This window comes from Mustela nigripes, chromosome 3, assembly GCF_022355385.1.
Source record: "Mustela nigripes isolate SB6536 chromosome 3, MUSNIG.SB6536, whole genome shotgun sequence".
Classification (NCBI taxonomy): Eukaryota; Metazoa; Chordata; class Mammalia; order Carnivora; family Mustelidae; genus Mustela; species Mustela nigripes.
This window is the reverse complement of record NC_081559.1, coordinates 161,098,816-161,120,531: the sequence shown is the minus strand read 5'-3', so window position 1 is coordinate 161,120,531 and position 21,716 is coordinate 161,098,816. Positions and strand designations below refer to the sequence as shown.

The following is a 21,716-nucleotide window of genomic DNA, read 5'->3' as shown; positions in this document are numbered from 1 at the left end:
CCAGTGTTCATATTAACTACAAATCTATATCCCTGTTTTAATGAATTAAAAGTTAAGTTTAGGGACGCCTGGGTGGCTCAGTTGGTTAAGCAGCTGCCTTCGGCTCGAGTCATGGTCCCAGCGTCCTGGGATCGAGTCCCACATCGGGCTCCTTGCTCAGCAGGGAGCCTGCTTCTCCCTCTGCCTCTGCCTGCCATTCTCTCTGCCTGTGCTTGCTCTCTCCCCGCCCTCTCTCTCTGATAAATAAATAAAATTAAAAAAAAAAAGTTAAGTTTATATCTAAACTTGGCTTTCACAGGTCTCACTAATAATTACTGTATTTTATTCTTAAACACAATGTGCATTCATACTTCTGTTGTCCAGTAAAATTTCACCAGATGAAGCAGTAAGATTTTTTATTCTGTATCTAGAATGCCTACCAATGTTTGTTTGTTTTGTTTTGTTTTTTAAGAATTATTTCAGAGAGTGAAAGAGCACAGGGGGGAGGGACAAAGGAAGGGGAGAGAGTCTCAAGCAGACTCCACACTGAGCCCAGAGCCCAGCAAGCCCAACACAGGGCTTGATTTCCCAACTCTGAGATCAAGATGTGAGCCAAAACCAAGCATCAGACACTTAACCAACTGCTCCATCCAGGCGCCTTCCATACATTATTTTTGTTGATATAGAAAGGATAATAACTGTGGATTCCATGGTCATTAATCAAGTACAGATGCAGAGGTACTGGAACTGTCATTGAAATGGTGAATTGCTTGTTTGGCATTCTAAAGATCAAGGCTAAAGCTAAAGTTGACTTTGGCTGAATGCTGAAGTATTTGAATCCTGTTTTATGTTTTGGGAAGACTTAGTTGTAGGGAGGCTATGTGATTTAATGAGACTATACAGATTATAAGTGGTGGAAATTGTATTTTGACCAGGTAACCTAAACTTCTCTTCTGCCTTATATATTGTGACTGACCTTAACAAACAGTTGGTCTTAGCGTCATCGTCCCTTGCACACACACAGATTTCCCCATGTCCCTCTCCTTCCCTCCTTCCTTCAAGAAAAGCTAGGATAGAAAAGAGTTACAGGGGCGCCTGGGTGGCTCAGTTGGTTAAGCAGCTGCCTTCGGCTCAGGTCATGATCCCAGGGTCCTGGGATCGAGTCCCACATCGGGCTCCTTGCTCGGCAGGGAGCCTGCTTCTCCCTCTGCCTCTGCCTGCCTCTTTGTCTGCCTGTGCTTGCTTGCTCTCTCTCCCTCTGTCTCTTACAAATAAATAAATAAAATCTTAAAAGAAAAAAAAAGAAAAGAGTTACAGAAGAGAGCATCATTTCCTTTTCAGTGAAATTACTATTTTAAAGACTGTTTAGCATTATAATTTGATAGAAAATAAAGTGTTGAGTCTTTGAGGACTTTTTTCTTTTTATGAGTAACTGCAATGAACTACTTTCCCTCAGGGAAAGTAAACTTGGCTAAATTACCCCATGTTGATAAATAAGTTGTCTTTAATTTAATCATGCTTGGACACATTTATGATTATGTTGGTAACTGGAGAATCGGTCTATCAAAAATAAAATGGAATTTAAGATGTAAAATTTAAGTTTAAAAAGATACTAAAGGAGCAACAGGTCCCAAAAGTGGAGGAACTTCCTGACTCTTAAAATTTTATCATTTTACACATTATCTGGAAATTTAATAAAAATATCAGTTATAGTTGCTATTTAAATTTTATTGCCAATAACAAGAGGAACCCTGAAAACTCCCTTAAATTTCCAGCCAAAAGGAAATATTTGCTATTTTAAAAAGCTCTTATACATAGATAAGACTTGTGTGTCTTTCAAAGAGAACCAGAACACCAGACATTTTTTATTTTAAGTTTTATTAAGATAATTGTAGATTCCTGTGTAGTTGTTAGAAATAATAAAGAGAAATCCTGATCCCAGGGGTGCCTGGGTGGCTCAGTGGGTTAAGCCTCTACCTTCGGTTCAGGGTCCTGGGATCGAGCCCCGCATCGGACTCTCTTCTCAGTGGGGAGGCAGCTTCCCCCTCTCTCTCTTCCTGCCTCTCTGTCTACTTGTGATCTCTGTCAAAATAAATAAGTAAAATCTAAAAAAAAAGAAGGAGAAGAAATCCCATTCCTTCAGTTTGTCCCAGTGGTACCATTCTTCAGTGCTATAAAACAACATCACAAAACAAAACAGCAACAAAAAACATCACAAGCAGGATATTGGCATTGATATAATCTACCAATCTTGTTTAAATTTCCCCAGTTTTACTTGTGTGTGCATGTATATTTAGTTATATGCCATTTTATCACCTTACATAAGTGTATTCACCACCATGGGGTGGTGAATATACCATGGTGGTATATACCATGGTGATGAACCTATTGTTCTTTTATAAATCCTCTGTCGCCTTCCCAACCACATCCCTAATCCCTGGCCACCTCTAATCTGTTTCCATTTCTAAAATTTTGTCATCTCAAAAATGGTCTATAAATGGAATCATAGAGTATATAACTTTTAAATTGACTTTTTTCACTCAGCATAATTCCTTAGAGATTTATCAGAGTGAAGTGTATTGGTAGTTTCTTTTTGTTGTTGAGTAGTATTCCATATATATGCACCATAGTTTAAACATTCACCTAGTGAAAAAGACTTCTAGACTGTTTCTGATTTTTGGCTGTTACAAAAAAAGCTACTACAAGCATTTGTGTACATGTTTGTACGTAAGTTTTCATTACTCTGGGATAAATGCCCAAGTGTGCCCAGAATTTAAGTAAGAAATTATTGAAGTGCCAAAATACTAATACGGAGAATAGGTCTCAGGGCTAGTCATGAGTCTACTGTTTTCAGTTTTTTAATCTGAAGTGAAAAAACAAATTTTCTAATTGGGAAAATCGAGTTCACGTACTTTTTGGAGGAGATTGGCACCAAAGAGCACTTTTACTATGCATTTTAGAAACATTAATGTAAGAATTTATGCATAAATACAAGATAGTCACAAAATTTATGAATTATCAGAGTTTGCCATTAACTGATATAATGGTGTAGCTGATTCAGTCATCATCGCATTTTTAAATAGGTGATATTTTAATTTTCTGATTTTAAAAGTAGCAGGTAATTATAAAAATCAGAAATATGTAAGTATATAAAGAAGAGAACTAGAACTCTAGTACCAGCAAAACTACTGTTAAGATTTTTGGTATATTTCCTTCTGGTGTTTTCTGTGTGCATACAATACTAATTTAATATAATTTTTATAAAATTGGAATTATGCTAACTATACAGTTTGACATCTTAGATAAAATTGAAAGTTAAAAGTTAAATATTGAACTTTAAAAATGTTTTTAGCCATTTATATTTATTCATTTGTGAATTGTTCATTTTTCCCCATTTTTATGTTGATGAGATAGTGTTAGGGTTTATGACTTAATTTGCTCATGTATATATAAATAGAAAACTTTTTCAGTTGGATAATTGTTTTACTTAGTATCTCTTCTTTTATGTCCCATTTTAAATCATTTTTCTTATTCTTTGAAGATATGCTGTGATAGCATTTGGATGTGCTAGCTGTCCAAAATTAACTTGTGGGCGAGAAGGCTGTGGAACAGAGTTTTGCTACCACTGTAAACAAATCTGGCACCCCAATCAGACCTGTGATGCTGCTCGGCAAGAGAGAGCCCAGAGTTTACGTCTGAGAACTATACGTTCTTCATCCATTAGTTATAGTCAGGAGTCTGGAGCAGCAGGTATTTATGTCTAACTTTTTCTAATAAAATATTTGACACAAACAGCACTATAGTTATCTTAATAAAAAATGCAGTATTCAAATAGTTCCTGTTATTACCTTTCCTCCCTTCAGTTTTCAGAAATGTTCTTTGTGTTGTTAGTATTTCTGTTCCAGAAGCACTCATTCCTTACTGTGGGAAAAATGGTATTGAGGTTGGGAAGATTTTATTGTAAAAAGAGAAAAAAGGAAGTGCTGTGGTGATGTATATAACTGATAACTGAGGATGGTCTGAAACTGTTGTTCATAAAAGTATATTATGCAAAGCTTAGCAAAAGATGTTTAAAAATCATCTTTTATTTACAGATGTGTCATCTAATTCCAGGATGAAGGATTCAAAATCATACTTCATGGGACATTCAGAATTTTGTGTCTTTGGCTAGGAATTTTTAAATTACCTGGGGATCTATTTGAATAATGTATCCATCTCCTAAATCTCAAAAATTAAGAAAAATTATGATCTTAATGTTCTTCAGATAAAAATTGAAAAAATTAATATTTCCCATTTATAGATGTCATTGTTTATTGAACTTTCAGTCATTTTTAGAAAAATATTTTTCTCACTGATTATAAAATGGAAAAACTTGGAAAATACAGAAATTTGTCAAAATAATTTACATTCCTACTAGCACTGTGTTGAGTTAGTCGTGTACTTTATGCTGTTAAAGTCAAATTTAAAATTAAACTTTAAATTCAACATTTAATACTTTATACAGTGTACACAGATTTTCATGGTTGTTTGCTCATTGGCTTGTTTCTCTTTGCTTTCCTGAAGATTTGGGGTGGAATTCAAAGGTATTAATAATAATTTACAGGTATGGGCCCAGAAGTAATTCAAAGGAGACCTGATAAACCTAAACTGTATCCTCTAGGGTCAGCTGTAGACATGGAGTGATCCACTTGGAAATGATATCTCTCTTCTCTGTGTGTGGACATGGGTATTTATTGATTGGTTACAGGATGTACATATTGAGTTAAGAGCCTGGACTCTGGAATCAGTCTGTCTAGATTTGAATCCTAGCTTTTCCACTAATTCTGTGTGACCCAATCAAGTTTTCTCATCTGTAAAATGAAGACACTAATAATACTTATGTCTGTAAGGTTTAAACATTTCCTGACACAAAGTAGGTACTCTAGCTGTTTGAGGTAGAGAAACTAGAGAAACCAGTCATCTGTTAGAGATTTGCGTTTGTTATTAATTTTAAAATAAACATCATGATTTAGTCATGCAAATGAATGTTGATCTTTCTCACTGTATTCACTGTGAAAGATTTTATGGTTATTTCAGCAGTGCTACCCTGGAGTGCCTTATTGTTCATAACCTTTAGATCCCAGTACAGCCACTTAAATTACCTTCTTAATTTCAGTTTGATTTCTGGAAGTAACGAGAAGTTCTTTTGGAACTAAGTCTAACAACTAGAATAACCAAGTTGAATCACTGGTTTGGGGTGGATCCAAACTAAGATGTGACTGTATGATCATGAGAGTGATTTTTTTTTTTTATATTAAGTAGTTTTGAAAATAATTTGAAAGAAAAGCTTCCCAAGTGATTTGAGCCAAATAGTAGCATTGTTGGAACAAATATAACCTCCCAAGGTGATTATTTTAAAAACTTCTTTTGGAGTTTTTCCATGTTCAGAAACCCTTATAATTCTGAAAATTTAAAGTACATGCATTTTTACCTCCAGTGCTCTTAAAAAATCAAAGCTCTCAGGATAAATGTTCATATGATAGTTTCTTTTGACGAATCTATAAAAAACTTGAACTTAGCTACTCATTGACTTGTGGGGGAGAAAAAAGAAGAAAGGGCACTGCCATCTAAAATGGTTTTATTAATTCCATTATTCCAGATATCTTGATTTTTTTTTGTCTCCTGTTACCATGATACATTGAAAAATTGGCTGCACTTTTAATAATTGCTTGACATAATGATAATTAATTGGCTCTTTCTGATCAGTCAGCTGAAGATAAATACGTATGCTTAATCATCTGGTACATTAAGTAATTTGTATTATGATAAAATTATCTTTAAACTGTTACAGTATTATATCTACATAAGACACTTTATTATAGCTACGAGGGAGTTTATGCACTTGGAGTTAGCATTTTACATGAATTATATATTTTTCATTTTTTTTACTATATTTCTCCCTTTATTAAAAATATTTTTAATTGGCTTTCGAACCTCATCTGTGTCTCCTACTGCTACCACCCCAAGAGATAACCACTTTTAACACTTTGTTGTAAGTCCTTATAGGTAATCTGGTGGAGGTAGGAAAGTTCTTTGAACAAATTTTGAAAACTGTATATTGTTTTGTAACCTGTTGTGTTTATTTCCCTCTAACATGACAATAACCCACATTTTAACAGTAAATAGAAATGTAATGATTAAAAAAAAAAAAACTTTGCCAAATGTACCTTAAATAGAAATGGGAAGCTTTTTTTTTTTTTTTTTTCTCAATATAAAGCTGCTATGGCTTAATTGATGTTCAGGGAAGGGGGCATCAGTTGACCAGCCAATCAGTAAAACAACTCTATTTAGGAGTTTTGCATTTGAGAATATTTTGAGAGAGATATATAATGTGCACAGTAAATTTCTAATTAAAGAGACAAAGACAAAACAGCCTTTTGTATGGATATATAATTACACAGTAGAAACATGCAGATACAGATCTATAAAGAGACATCAAAAATACATTGCTATGGCATTCGTTTCTAACATATAATCTTAGCATATTGAAAGGCTGTTTTGTGTTTTAGAACCATAAAAATGGGGATGTCACCTTTCATTTTGTTCTGAAGACTGCATTTATTACAGCGAAAGTCAAATCTTCTTACTCCCACCACTAATTAAGATAGTTACTAGTTGAGGAAACTCTGGAATGAGGAAGTTTATCAATTAACATACCACTTAAGCAGATAGTTTTAGCATTTCTTTAATTTGATGTACAGGCATTATATCTGCTGTAAAAGCCAGCTTTTTTAAATTCATGCTCCAATGTTAAAAAATTTTTAATGCAGACTTTTATGTTCTTTGGATCATTTAAATCGTGACATGAATATTTTTAATTTTTATATTCTAGTATTTATCATTTGTCTTGGTCTGGCTGCATAGAGTTATCAGTTTGCTCAAAATTGTTTGAAATTGTTAAAATACTAATTATGAGCATTGACCAGTTCTTAAGTTAAAAAACAGCTTTGGCCCTAAAAGAAGCACTAAAGAAACCCAAATTCACTGATAAAGCACAGGTAAATTTGACCATAAAACTTTTAGAAAGGAAAATATAATATAGTTTAATGCTTATCATGTAAGAAAATGGAACAAGTACTTGAATTCAGCAGCTAGTACTACACATACCTTTTCTTAACTGTGTGTAATTGGAAAATATAGCTGGCTACTAATAATAGTAAAATAATTTACTGGTTGCTATTAAGTAGATGCCAAGGTTCAAAGTAGTTTATAATATAACTCTTACTTTATGTCAGTGATTCCAAAAGTTACTGATTTTAACTTTAACCATTTGATTTTAACTTGGCACCTTTGTGCCTTATAACCATAGTATTTGACAGGGATACAGCAACAGCATTTGAATAAATGACTTTTAAAAAGACAAAGATAACTTCTGTAGTACAAAGAATATCTACACTTTAATAAAGCAGAGATGGTTAGAAAAATTCTAGAATATGAAGTGCCACTCAGAGAAGACAGCAGTGGGGTAGGAACAAATACAAACTTTATGTAGTTTGCTCTTTGCTTAGGGCTGTCCTTGGTTCTCCTTTTTCTTTTTATTATTTTGTTGCTCTTTGTTCTCATTGTTCTATTGTGTTTGAAAACGTTTACAGTTTGAAAATTTAATGTAAAACAAGTTCCTTTTCTCAGAAAGGAAGAAAAATTCTTTTAAAAAAAGTTAAATAGATATTCTCTGTAGCATTTCTTTTGAAAAAATAGTTTATGTACTAAAAAAAGCTGGCTAAAGCTATCAGTTAACAAACTATATATGTTAAGATTTTTTGGCATTGCTATAATTATCTATTAGAAATTGTTATTTTTGGACCAGTTTTATGTAATAAACAGGTCTCTCTGTTTTCCTAATAGCTGATGATATAAAGCCATGTCCACGATGTGCTGCTTATATAATAAAGATGAATGATGGGAGCTGTAATCACATGACATGTGCTGTCTGTGGTTGTGAGTTTTGTTGGTTATGTATGAAAGAAATCTCAGATTTACATTATCTAAGGTAAGTTTATAGACAGAGCCATTTAATTTATGTCCTACCATCCTAAATGTGCCCAATCTTGTCTGATATTGGAAGCTAAGCAGGGTTGGCCTGGTTAGTAGTTGGAGAGGGAGGGAGAAAGAGCTATTTATATCTAAATATTTTATATTGTAAGATAATTGCGAGACCGTATTATCTTAGGAATTTTTAAACTTGATGCTTATACTAAGAGGAATGTGTTTTATTCTAGTTGCATACATCAGGTAATGTGAGACATAAATTCATGATGTATCTTTGAGTGGAAAAAACATTTTTTAAACAAAAATAAAATTTTTATTTTCTTTAAAAAAATTTAAAAGGAGCCAAATAATTGTGCTAGCCACTTGGGATTAATTAGTCAAAATAAGAAGCATTAGATGTCTTCTTTTTTTGTTTGTTTTGTTAAACTAGAAGCTAGTATTTTATATCCCCATATAATTACGCTAGGTTTTAACTATTTCCATTTAATTTTCTTAAATATAAATTCCCTCATTTAGTCCACAAAGTGAGTTTGATATAATCAGATAATTGTATGCCTAAAAATAAGGCTTTTTTTTTTTTTGCATTAATGTTTTGCATTAATTTACTCTTCAGAAACTAACCTAACATTTTCAAGATAATGACTAGGGATAAATACTTAACCTGAATTCTGGTTGTCAGTTTTCCTTTGAAAATAACTGATGGTCATTCTTACATTGATTTTTTTTTTTTTTGGCTTTTTAGTGAACTCAGAATTTAAAAAACCTCATTTCTGAGTATGAGAATTCTTTTAAAGACATTGTTTTAATGTATTATAAGTCATTTGCTGATACTATGTTTTATAGCAGTTATAGTTACAATTTTTTCCCTTAGTCCATCAGGATGTACTTTTTGGGGGAAGAAACCTTGGAGCCGGAAGAAGAAGATATTGTGGCAGCTTGGAACACTTGTTGGTGCTCCTGTAGGAATTGCTTTAATAGCTGGCATTGCTATCCCTGCAATGATTATTGGCATTCCTGTGTATGTGGGCCGTAAGGTAAAATGCTTAATTCTGTATTAGTTCATTATCTTATTCTAAACCTTCAGGTTTAAGACTGATGATCTTAGGGGTTTGTTTTGTTTTGTTTTGTTTGTCTTGAAAGATCATTTTTCGTATCTCAGTATAAAACTATTTTATTTTTTCACAAGATAATAAATTTTCAGTGTTTGACAAACTTGTATGTACCCATAAAATGTAGAGTTGCTTTTTTTTTTTTGGACAGACAGATTACAAGTAGGCAGAGAGGCAGGCAGAGAGAGAGAAGAAAGCAGGCTCCCCGTGGAGCAGAGAGCCGGTTGTGGGACTCGCTCCCAGGACCCTGGGATCATGACCTGAGCTGAAGGCAGAGGCTTTAATCCACTGAGCCACCCAGGTGCCCCAAAAGTAGAGTTGCTTTAAAATTACCTGAATCTGGGATGCCTGGGTGGCTTAGTGGCTTAAGCCTCTGCCTTTGGCTCAGGTCATAATCTTGGGGTCCTGGAATCAAGCCCATATTGGGCTCTCTGTTCAGCAGGGAGCCTGCTTATCCCTCTATCTCTCTGCTGCTGCTATGCCTACTTGTGATCTCTCTCTGTCAAATCAATAAATAAAATTACTTGAATCTAAAAACTTCCGTACATTTCCTAACTTTAAAGTATTGAAGGACACCTGCTATTTTTCTCATGGATATATCCTTTTAAAGTTAAGTCTATAACAATTTAATAGCTAAATAACACATGCCCTAAAGGCAAAGAATAATTAGCCAGTTCCTGAATTATTTTGAACTTCAGTTCAAAGGTTTTATTTTCTTAGATTACTGCTATTTGTAAATATGCTGTTCTGTAGATTATAACTGTCTTGTGTAAGTCCAGACACCAGTAATTACCACTGGCCTATGAGTGATGAATTATACTTCATTAGCCAGGCAATAATTCTTTTTTGAAAGGTTAAAGGGATAATTTATGAAGTGGCTAAGAAGTCTGCTGCTGTCTACATTAATGGAATCTCAGAATTGAGAAGGTACTTTAGAAATTATCTAAGGGGTGGCTGGGTGGCTCAGTTGGTTGGGCATCCAACTCTTAGTTTTGGTTCAGGTCATGATCTCATGAGTCCTCAGAGCCAGCAGCAGACTCCAAACTCAGTGGGGAATCTGCTCGATTCTCTCCCTCTGCCTCTCCCCCAACTCACACCGTGCACTCTCTCACTCTCTCTAAAATAAATCTTCAAAAAAAAGAAACTGTCTAATCATAACCTTGCACTCAAGCAGAATAAAGTATAGGAATTAGAAGAAATAACATGTGGTGAACCCTTACTGTGGGGTAGTTGTTTTAATTTGACTCATTTTAACCTTAAAGAAATTTATGTATTTGAATATTGAGGTTTAGGAAAGTTTATGTAGTTTTAAGTTACACAGAAAGAAACAGAGCTAGGATTTAAACCTAGATACACACATTCTTTATGTAAGATCCCTGATCGGTTTCTCTAGCCATTTGGGCACTTCAGTGTTGGGGACATCACCAACTCCTGCAGTGGCCCATTCTGTTGCCAGCTGTCTGTAGTTGTTAGGTTGAGTCAGAATCTGCTTTCCTTTTAATTGTTGTGTTAAATTCTGGTTATGACTTTTGGAACTAAACTCAAGAGGAGGCTGATCCTCTTCCATATTCAATATATGTTGAATTTTTGAATATTTTTGAATATTTTTAAATATTCAACATATATTACTTTATAATCAGAAAAATCACAATATATACTATTTTTGAAAAATTACCAAAGATAAATAAACATGGATACTTATGAGCCAATTTTTTATTTCAGAAGGTTTTAATTAATTAAATTTGTTTAACGTCCCCAACACAGTAGCTGATTAAACTTTTATGTAGTTATCCAAAGCAAGGCTTTGCTAAAAACAAAACTGTTTATTCAGATACTTAGAAGTAGAAGAGAAGAAGAGACTGTTGTACTGCACACACCTACAAATAATTTATAGAGGAGAGATTATATACCTCATTGTTCATGTCTTGGGAGCAGTTAAAAGGTTAAAAGTCTCCTTTTTTCAGACATATACCCAGAGGGTTGGCAGTTGATAAATTAGTTTTCCATTGAAACAATGTTCTCTATGGTGTTTAGGGTTATAGACCAGCCCAGGAAAACCTGTTAAGCTGATAAAGTACCTAAAAGCTTAGTCTTTATTTATAGTAACAAATAGAAATGTTGCACAAAACAGTAGAGCAGAAAGAAATTAAGCTGAACCAGGAATAGAATATTGTGATCACTGTAATTAAAAATTGGTGCTTAAGGATGCAAAATTTTCTGAAGATTCCTGTCTAGTCTGTCAGTTTTTTAGCTCTGGCTTTTCTCTGCTTCATTCCTGAGTTTTTCAGGAATGGTAATGAGGAGAGGAACAAGAATTAGCTGCAGTGCTGAAAGATAATGAAAGATGCCTTGGGAGGCTCTGCCATCTCTGCCTGCGTAGACTATTTAGGGAGGTAGAGAGGCTCATTCCCTAGGGACATATAGTCAATGCTGGCAGGACACTGACTAGGAAAGATGAATGCTTCTTGTCCCATGCATGCTTCACCTACCTCTCCACCCCAGTTTTGTCACTGTTTCGTATATGCCACAAGACTCATTGTACTTCATAGCCTTCAAGATAACCACATAATAATAATAATAATTTTATTAAACCTCACCTGTAACACTGTTCATAAGTCAAGTATTTATTTTAAAGACTACCCTTACAGTTTTGAGGGCTGTTTTGAATATGTCTTGAAACAGAAGGGAAATGTACTTTATGAGCTTTAGCCATGAGACCAAAGATACTGGGCTGTTTCTTGAAGTTGATCTGTTTCACAAGCCACTTTCAATGTGGTATTAAATTCTGTTTATTAACACCTCTACTATACAAAGTTGCTAAGTAGATCTAGTTCCTATCCTCTGGCCGCATTCTTCTCTTTTATTCCCTCTTAGTACCTTTGACTTTGAGCTGTAAATGAGACCCCAGGATTCTGAGTCATTTGATGATAATTTTCTTTATAAAAAGGGATCGAAGAAAAAATAAACTTATTTATGATGTTTGCTTATTAGTACTGCTTGTTAAGGTCTATTTAAAAAAAAAAAAAGTGTGGTAGTCTCCCCTAGAAGCCAACTTTTACCATTTTGGGATGTTTGCTTATTTACTTATTTATTTTAATGATTTTATTTAGCTGAGAGAGACAGAAAGTACAGACGGGCAGGAGAAGGGAGCACAGAGGGGAAAAGAGGGAGGAGCAGGTTCCCCACTGAGCAAGGAGCCCAGTTCAGGACTCAAACCCAGGACCCTGAGACCATGACCTGAGCCAAATGGAGAGGCTTAACCGACTGAGCCACCCAGGTACCATAAGGGATGCTTATTTAGAAAGAAACCTGTGGAATGCTAAATTTCTTAGAAGTAATCCTATTAGTCAAACATCCAGTCCATAACTATGTTAAAAATAATATTCTTTTTTTTTTAAGATTTTATTTATTTGTCGGGGGGGGGGGGGGGGAGAACACAAGCAGGCAGAGTGGCAGGCAGAGGCAGAGAGAGAAGCAGGCTCCCCACTGAGCAAGGAGCCTGATGTGGGACTCGAGCCCAGGACCCTGGGATCATGACCTGAGCCAAACGCACCAGCTTAACCAACTGAGCCACCCAGGCATCCCTAAAAATAATATTCTTAATTCCTTCTTTGCTCAAAACATGATTTTATTATTCCTGAATAAAATTATACATCTACTCAAAACTGTCTTTTAAAAGCAAACACAAAGTAAAATCTATTAAATCACTGTCTTATTTAAGCAAATTATTAATAAGGACTAAATTATGGGTAAAAATATGGTTTAAGAACAATAAAACAATCATCTTGAATTAGGACACTCAAATGAAATAAAAAATCACTTTACCAGCAACTGTAGGTCTGTTTCCTTTAAATTAAATATGTAATGTGTTTTTTCTTTAAACCCCCACCCCATTTTTATTTTTAATTCAAGATTCACAATCGATATGAAGGCAAAGACGTTTCAAAGCACAAACGGAATTTGGCTATAACAGGTGGTGTGACATTGTCTGTAATAGTATCTCCAGTTGTAGCTGCAGTAACTGTAGGTAAGAAAATGCTTAAAAATACTGATCACCTCAGATTTTGTAGAATTTAAGTTTTGTGGAAGGATTTAAGACAGATCATTATATTGTGGATGATAAGAGAGTTACTTTTTTATTTATTTAAGGACAATTTAAGCGGAGCCTACAGAAAGCCTCTCATTGAGTAACTATATTGGTTAAAAGCACTATAGACTGAAGAGCCTAGGATTAGGATATTGGTAAATTCTTACTGACTGATACCCACCCTCACCTCATATGGTTTAGAGCCTTGTGACTTAAAAACAAAAAGGTTTACATCTTTTTTTCTCATATATGTCACTGGAAAGTTTAGAAGTTTTGAATTTGTTTGTGTCCCTTAACAGGTAAATCTTCTTTGGGCAAGGGTTGGAGAACAGTAGCACTTTTCTCCTATACAGTTTCTTTTGAAAAGGCTTTCTAAGAACTCATGTTTCAGTGATTTATTTTTTAACTTATAATGACTAATTTAATTCCTCTTTAGGTATTGGTGTTCCTATTATGTTAGCCTATGTCTATGGCGTTGTTCCAATCTCTCTCTGTCGAAGTGGAGGTTGTGGAGTCTCAGCAGGCAATGGAAAAGGAGTTAGGATTGAATTTGATGACGAAAACGATATAAATGTTGGTGGAACTAATACAGCTGTAGGTAAGTTTTTTAAGCAAAGGAAGAAGATACACTTATTAATAGTTTAAGTTGGAGAAATAGATAACATGCAAATTAGAATTTCCATTGCCCACCTTTTGCTAGGCCAAATAGCATTCATCCCGATGTACATCAGTGAAATGAACTGCCCAGGAAAGGTGAATGGATGAAAGGGGGTGAAAGAGTTCTGGATAATCCACACTAGAAATGTGATGTTTTAGAAACATCCAGACTTTCATCCTAAGTTTTGCCTTAAACGAAACAAATTGGTAAGAACAAGATACGAAGAGAAAGGTAGTTCATAAAAGAAGAAATACAGATGGCCAGTGATTAGAGAGTATCTTTAACCCAGGGTTATTCAGAGAAATATGAATTAGAACAATACCTGTAGGATGAAAAGGCCCTCATAAAAATTTATTATAGAAATTTGTCTTTAGGAAGTAATCAGGCAGATGTGCAAAGATAATGACCACTTTCTTACCTCCCATTCTCTCTTGAACCCACTCTAATCAGTTTTGGTCCCTGCCACTCTAAGATTTTATCTCTACCACACCACCAAAGCAGAGCCATGAGTGACCTCCATCTTACCAGATATAATGGTCAACTCTTGATTTTCATTTTAATATAACAATTCAATGAAAAGAAAAAAATAATAATACAACAATTTGCCTGACATAGTAGACCATGCCCTCCTTCTTGAAACATTTTCTTGTCTTTCACCTGAGAAACCATTTCTCATCTCATTGTATTTCCTAGCCATTTGTTCTCAGTCTTCATCTATACTCATTCCCTGGGTCATCTCTTAATATGGGTTGTATTAAATAATATGTAGGCTGACCACTCATAAATTTGTATCTAGGCTAGAACTTTCCTCTGCACTTCAGTTTTGTACATCTAACTCTCCTCGTTAATCTACACTTAAATGTCTGACAAGAATTTCAAGTTGTCTGTAACCATACTCTTCACTCTAAAACCTGTTCTCTCCAGTCATCATCCTTACCTCATCAGATAGCCTCTCCATTCTAACTTGTTGGTTGGACCAAAAATCTTCACTTACAGTGATTCCCCCTTTTCTGTTCTTAGCTTCCATCTGATCTGACAGCTAATTCTGGTGCTTCCTTTAGTATTTAGCCATAATCCAACCATTTCTCACCCTCCACTGTTCCGTTAGTTCAAGCTACTGTCCTTTTTCTTGCACTATTGTAATAGGCTCTTTAGATGATCCATCAACTTCTCATCTACTGCTTACTATTCCACAGGGTATGTAGTAATACTTCTTCTTCTTCTTCTTCTTTTTTTTTTTTTTTTTTAAGATTCATTTATTTCTTTGAAAGAGAAAGACACAACGAGAGAGGGAACACAAGCAGGGGAGAGGGACAGGGAGAAGCAGGCCCTCCGCTGAGCGGGGAGCCTGATGCAGGGCTTGATTCCAGGACCCAGGGATCATGATCTGAGCTAAAGGCAGATGCTTAATGACTGAGCCACCCAGGCGCCCCCGTAGTGATACTTCTGAAACATAAATCAGATCGGTTCTTATGCATAGAACACTCCTTGTGCTTCCAGCTGTACTGAAGGAAAACCCACAATCCTTATCTTAGCCCATACTGCCCCACATGATCTGTCCTGGGCTGCATCTCTCTCATCTCTTTTTACTCTCCTATTTAATACCACCCCTCTGTGATGTTTTGAGGACGCCAAGTACACTTTCACTTCTAGGCTTTTGAACTTGCAGTTCCCTCTGCCTGGAATAGTCTTCCTTCTGATAATTTTATGGAATACGGTGGTATCAGATCTTGTAATAGCTTGCAATAGTAGACAATTGGATCTGAAGAACATACCTAGAAATCAACTTTTGGCCCAATTTTATTGACCTGAAGAATAATAAGCTCTTTAAATGAAACCCTTATTGAAAACTCACATATTCCTCCAGAGTCAGCTAAATCTTCCAGCTGTCATATTTTTTAAAGAATTCCTAAATCTTGAAGTGGTGACCACTTTTTTTGAGAATTTCAAGCCAATTTATTTTAGATTGAAGGTAAAAAGTTTGATTCCTTAAAAGCACTTATCACAGTCGGTAATAACTTGTTTCTTTGTTTACTTGGTTTCTTAGGGGTGAAGGCTATACCTGTATTCTTTGTTACTGTATTTTTAAAACCTGGAATATAGGGACGCCTGGGTGGCTCAGTGCTTTAAGCATCTGCCGTTGGCTCAGGCCATGATCCCAGGGTCCTGGGATTGAGCCCTGCGTCGGGCTCCTGCTCAGCAGGGAACCTACTTCTCCCTCTGCCTGAGGCTTTCCTTGCTTGAGCTCTCTCTCTCTGACAAATAAATAAATACAATCTTTAAAAAAAAAAAAAAACCTGGAACATAGTAGGCACTTGATTTCATCATCTTTATTTAGCATATAAAAATCCTAATACCTTTACTCTTAATAAAAGGAGGAAACCACTTCTCTCCTCCTATTTCTTCTTGGTCCTCATTTCTTTTCTTCTTAATATGAATATAGTTGACACACAATGTTACCTTAATTTCAGTTGTTCAACATATGATTCAGCAAGCTCCTACATTATGATATGTTCACCACAAGTGTAACTACCATCTCACCATACAATGCTATTACAGTAAAAAATGTTGTGACCATTTAATACTGAGAGCCAGTCCCAAATCCAATATTACACTCAGAGATAGTTCCTTTTCCTCTTACCCCATAGTTATGTGTTCCTAGTCCCAGATGTCTTTTCTGTTCCTGTGCATGTTGTATAATAAAATGTCCTATCTGAAATCATGGAGGAATTCGAGAATTAATAATCTTTCTTATTTAATTTCTTTGAAATATTTGCATTTAGACACAACTTCAGTAGCAGAAGCAAGACACAACCCTAGCATAGGGGAGGGAAGTGTTGGTGGTCTGACTGGCAGTTTGAGCGCAAGTGGAAGCCACATGGATCGCATAGGAGCCATTCGAGACAACCTGAGTGAGACGGCTAGTACCATGGCCCTAGCCGGAGCCAGTATAACGGGGAGTCTGTCAGGAAGCGCCATGGTGAACTGTTTTAACAGGTAAGAGAAATGTGCTCTGTTTTCTTTTTGCCTTCTGTTAACTACAAATTATTAGATGAGAATTTTAAAGATTATTATAATTGTGTAATCATTATGATTACATACAGTCCTGTGTCGGGGCTGAAAACAGTAATGTTAGCAATGAAATTTAGTGGTAAACAGTGAAATGTTTACTTGTTTGAATTTTCTGTTGTAGTATTATATACCCATGGTGTGGTAAAAACCAAGTCTAAGGCACGGCATTCTGCTAATTTCTTCACTGCATTTGTCAGATTTGATGTTATGCATCAGTGCTGGAGCTGCTTTGGTGTACGTGGTAAAGGCAGTGCTGAAGTCTGGAACCTCACGTCTGGAGGTGGCCACAGCTAGATGTTAGAAAAGGGGACACTGGCTGAGGCCTGGGGGGAGCAGATGGAGTCAGGATGTGTGGGAGTGCATGAGCTGAGGCCAGGGTAGTCTAGTCCTCCGGAAACCTTGTATGTGTTAGCACTTACTTCATTCTCACCAAGTCTCGTACCAGCAGCCATATCAATAAATAGAAGAAATCAAAGCATTTTTGTCTTCCTTTGTTTCTTCTCTAATTCTCTATTCTTTATTTCTGTTTATGAGCTTTGTTGTTGTTTTTAACATAGGAGAGTGTGCATGAATTAAAAGATAAGTTGGTTATATTTATCTTATTTTTAGGTAGTTTACTTTTATTTATTATTTGTTTTTAGGTAGCTTGTTTTGATGCTTTTTTCTTTTTTGCTTTTATGCTTTTAAACACAAATTCTCTTATAGTAGTGTTTATTATGTCTTTTTTAAAGAATTGGGTATTAAATTTAGAGGGTCAGTTTTAATATGTAGAGGCTTGGGATGTTTTGATCCACTCATCTGTCATGTACACTGGTTTTTAATATATTCAGATTTTGTTTCACACTCAGACATGGCTAGCATATTTAATTAAAATCTTTTATGTCCTTTTTGTGTTACTCTTTTACTACCTTATTTGGCAGACAGCTAATTTTTCCTGTTTTATTTGGATGGCTGGCACTGTTTAGCTTGCTGCAGTAGAATTTGAGTAATCAAATAAAATGAAATTTTTAAAATGCTGATAGCTGTTTCTAAAATAGTTTCTTGTTACTAGGGGTGTTAACTGAATTATATAACTGCTATATATTATAGTAGTCTGATATTATATGTAATTTCAGTTTTTATCTGCTCCCTGCTCTTTAAGGTTGGAAGTACAAGCAGATGTACAGAAAGAACGGTACAGTCTAAGTGGAGAATCTGGCACAGTCAGCTTGGGAACAGTTAGTGATAATGCCAGCACCAAAGCAATGGCAGGATCTATTCTGAATTCCTACATCCCATTGGACAAGTAAGGAAAGAACTGTTAAACAGTTCAAGTATTTTTTTATTTTTTGTTGTTGTTTTTTATTTTTTTTAAAGATTTTATTTATTTATTTTAGAGGGAGAAAGAGAATCCCAAGCTGACTCCGCACTTAGCGCAGAGCCCCCTCACAGGACTTGATCCCAAGACCCTGAGATCATGACCTGAGATGAAATCAAGAGTTGGACAATTAACTGACTGAGCCACTGAGGTGCTCCTTAAAATTAATTTTAAAATAATTATTCCTATCATTAAGCAAAATTATAATAAATAATGGTTACCAACTATTAGGTTCTCCAGGGAAAAAAAATGATGAGATGTCCAGAGTAGGCAAATTCAGAGACAGGAAGTAGATTAGTGGTTACCACAGACTGGGGGCAGGAAAGGGTGGCAACAGATTGCTAGCGGATATAGGGTTTCTTTTGGGAATGATGAAGATGTTCTGCAGTTAGTTGCTAGTGACACTTGTACAACTCTGAATATACTATTAAAAAAAATAGAATTGTGCACTTTAAACAGGTGAATTTTGTGATATATATGTATTTCAATAAAGCTGTTCTGAAAAAAAAAAGTGGAGAGGGTAACATAGTACCTGGAACAGATAAGCAATCATTGTAGCTACTTCTGTTTTTTTACATTGAAACATTATTATAAATACTGTCCTTAGGGTGCCTGGGTGGTTCAGTCAGTTAAGCATCTGCCTTTGGCTCAGGTCATGATCCCGGGTCCTGAATTGAGCCTTTTAGGCGCCCTGCTCAGTGGGGAGCCTACTTCTCCTTCTCCCTCTGCTGCTCCCCCTGCTTGTGTGCGCACGTGCTCGCGCGTGCTCGCTCGTGCGCTCTGTCAAATAAATAAAATCTTTAAAAAGTCCTCTTATTTCAAGTAATATTTTAATAGAGCATATCCTGCATTAATTTGTTTTGATGGTTTTTATGTAGTCTTTGAATTTTTCACACAGAAGTCCCTCTCCCTTTGCTTTTACGTCAATAAAAAAGGAAGTTAGAAATCTATTTATATTTGTTACTCTTATGTTCCAGAGAAGGCAACAGTATGGAGGTGCAAGTAGATATTGAATCAAAGCCATCCAAATTCAGGCACAACAGTGGAAGCAGCAGTGTGGAGGATGGCAGTGCCACCCGAAGTCATGCTGGGGCTTCATCCAGCGGCTTGCCTGAAGGTAAATCTGGTGCCACCAAGTGGTCCAAAGAAGCAACAGCAGGGAAGAAAGCAAAAGGTGGTAAATTGAGGAAAAAGAGTAACATGAAGATAAACGAGACCAGAGAGGACATGGATGCACAGTTGCTAGAACAACAAAGCACGAACTCAAGTGAATTTGAGGCTCCATCCCTCAGTGACAGTATGCCATCTGTAGCAGATTCCCACTCCAGTCATTTTTCTGAATTTAGTTGTTCTGACCTAGAAAGCATGAAAACTTCTTGTAGTCATGGTTCCAATGATTATCATGCCCGCTTTGCTACTGTTAACATTCTTCCTGAGGTAGAAAACGATCGTCTGGAAAATTCCCCACATCAGTGTAGCATTTCTTTGCTTACCAAAACTGCTTCATGTTCAGAAGTTCCACAGTTGAATCATATTGCTGAAGAACATGGTAACAATGGAGTAAAACCCAGTGTTGATTTATATTTTGGTGATGCGCTAAAAGAAACAAATAACAACCACTCACATCAGACAATGGAATTAAAAGTTGCAATTCAGACTGAAATTTAGGCCTATAAATGCTGCAGATTAATTACAGCTGAACAACCTTGTTTGGAGCTGGTTGAACTACATGTGACTACTTTAAGTTTCAAGTTACCAGCAAATGCCCGGTTACATAATCTAATGCAGATACATTTTCTGTGTTGAGCAGAGCATTGTGTTTCATGTGGATCTTAATTACCAAACTATGAAATGAAGGCTTTAAAAGTGCATTATTGTAAGGACAATAGTTCTTAAGAGAAGTATGTTTTGTGTGTTTGCCACAAAACATTGCTTGAAGCACATACTTGTGTATTTAGATAGGACTTTGGCTTAATTTATAATCAATATAAAATACTAATACAGTTAGAAACATTCTTATGAAGAAAACTTGAGGCTTAGGGGTAAGTGGTTAGTGACATTTTATTGAAACCACTAAGGGATATTGTTTAAAGAACCTTGCAGGTTACTCTCAGTATATGATACTCTTTGTAACATTTCTGTTCATAACTGGGCATAAATTTCATTTTTTTCTTCATATGCAATGTGGAATTGTAAAGCTTAATGCAGCCCATTTGCTACCATTTGGATACTTAGACACTTTGAGCAACATAGTGGCAGTTTTTGCACAACTTTGAAATAGAAATACCTGGTACTCTATATATCTTGTATATTGTTGATGCCATCTTAAAAGCAAAATGTAAAGGTAGGTAATTAAGTGTACTGACAGCACCAAATAAGGTACATAAAACTACAAAATAAAATTCCATTAGTTTGTAAGTATTATAAAAAAAAAAAAGTCACCTTCCACCAAGGGGAAGTTTGCACCCCATTGATTCTTGGTGCCTTTGGAATAGACTGGATTTTAAGGGCCTAGTTGTTTGAGGATTTTGCTGTCTTGTTTTCCATTAGTCCTCTCTAGCCACGTTGGATTATATAGACAAATACAAGATAGATAAACATAAATATGAATAATAATAACAATGCTGAAAAAGTATTAGCCTACCAAAGACACACTCAGGCTTTAGTGAATACATAACCTCAGTTTTAACACACGCGTATCTTCTCCAATCATGAAATCAAAGCACGGTGCAGAGTTTGTACCAAGTGCTAAGGAGGGATCCACGTATGGCTGGCTTTATTTTCCTTTGCTTTTGTTTATGGAAGGTGTTCAGCTGACATAAACAGAAGTTGACCCAAATAACTGCCTATACTGTTAATTTCCTGTATAATTCACTTAAATAAAACAGGTTAACCTCAAAGATAGCATTTGAAATGTTCCATCTTACATGTTTCTGTTAAGTATTACCATTATGGTGCTACTGAGCGTTTTCTTTTGATAAAAAGAAAAATGCCGTGGGCTGCAGTCTTCTTCCACCACCTTTTCTCACCAGATCCATTAATATGCTTATAACACTAGTGCCAGTTATTTTATTTGATAATGCTTATTATGGAATTTGTATATTTGTTTGCATTCCAGTTTTGTTCAATAGTGAGTGTGTAAACTGCATACATTAAATAAATGTAAATACTAATGTATTGCTGCCTTATGGTTTGTGTGCAGGTATTTTTATAAGAATAAGAATTCTCATTTGTCACATTGTAGTTACTTAACAAATTTTGCTAGCCATTGAGATGATTCTGTATACTGGTCTCAGCCCAAAAGGAAGCATTTGCTGAACTTCCTCAGCAAACAGTGTTGACACACAGTGAATCCTTTCTTCATGTTTAATACCTGCCTTTCTTCCAGAAATAAGCTGCTTTATTCACCAACATATTTTACTTTTT

General features: G+C 35.5%; 1 protein-coding gene across 2 annotated transcripts in view; it reads left to right on the top strand.

Moving 5' to 3' along the window:
• Positions 1 to 21,467, top strand: part of RNF19A (ring finger protein 19A, RBR E3 ubiquitin protein ligase) — a 58,137-nt gene extending 36,670 nt beyond the window's left edge. For both annotated transcript variants that reach the window (XM_059394930.1, XM_059394931.1), the window contains 8 exons: positions 3,521 to 3,729; positions 7,864 to 8,008; positions 8,879 to 9,041; positions 13,029 to 13,143; positions 13,640 to 13,801; positions 16,645 to 16,858; positions 18,075 to 18,218; positions 19,268 to 21,467. In XM_059394930.1, coding sequence (XP_059250913.1) covers positions 3,521 to 3,729; positions 7,864 to 8,008; positions 8,879 to 9,041; positions 13,029 to 13,143; positions 13,640 to 13,801; positions 16,645 to 16,858; positions 18,075 to 18,218; positions 19,268 to 19,958 — 1,843 coding nt within the window. In that variant the 3' untranslated portion in view covers positions 19,959 to 21,467. The remainder of the gene's footprint in view (positions 1 to 3,520; positions 3,730 to 7,863; positions 8,009 to 8,878; positions 9,042 to 13,028; positions 13,144 to 13,639; positions 13,802 to 16,644; positions 16,859 to 18,074; positions 18,219 to 19,267) is intronic.
• The last annotated feature ends 249 nt before the right edge of the window (positions 21,468 to 21,716 follow it).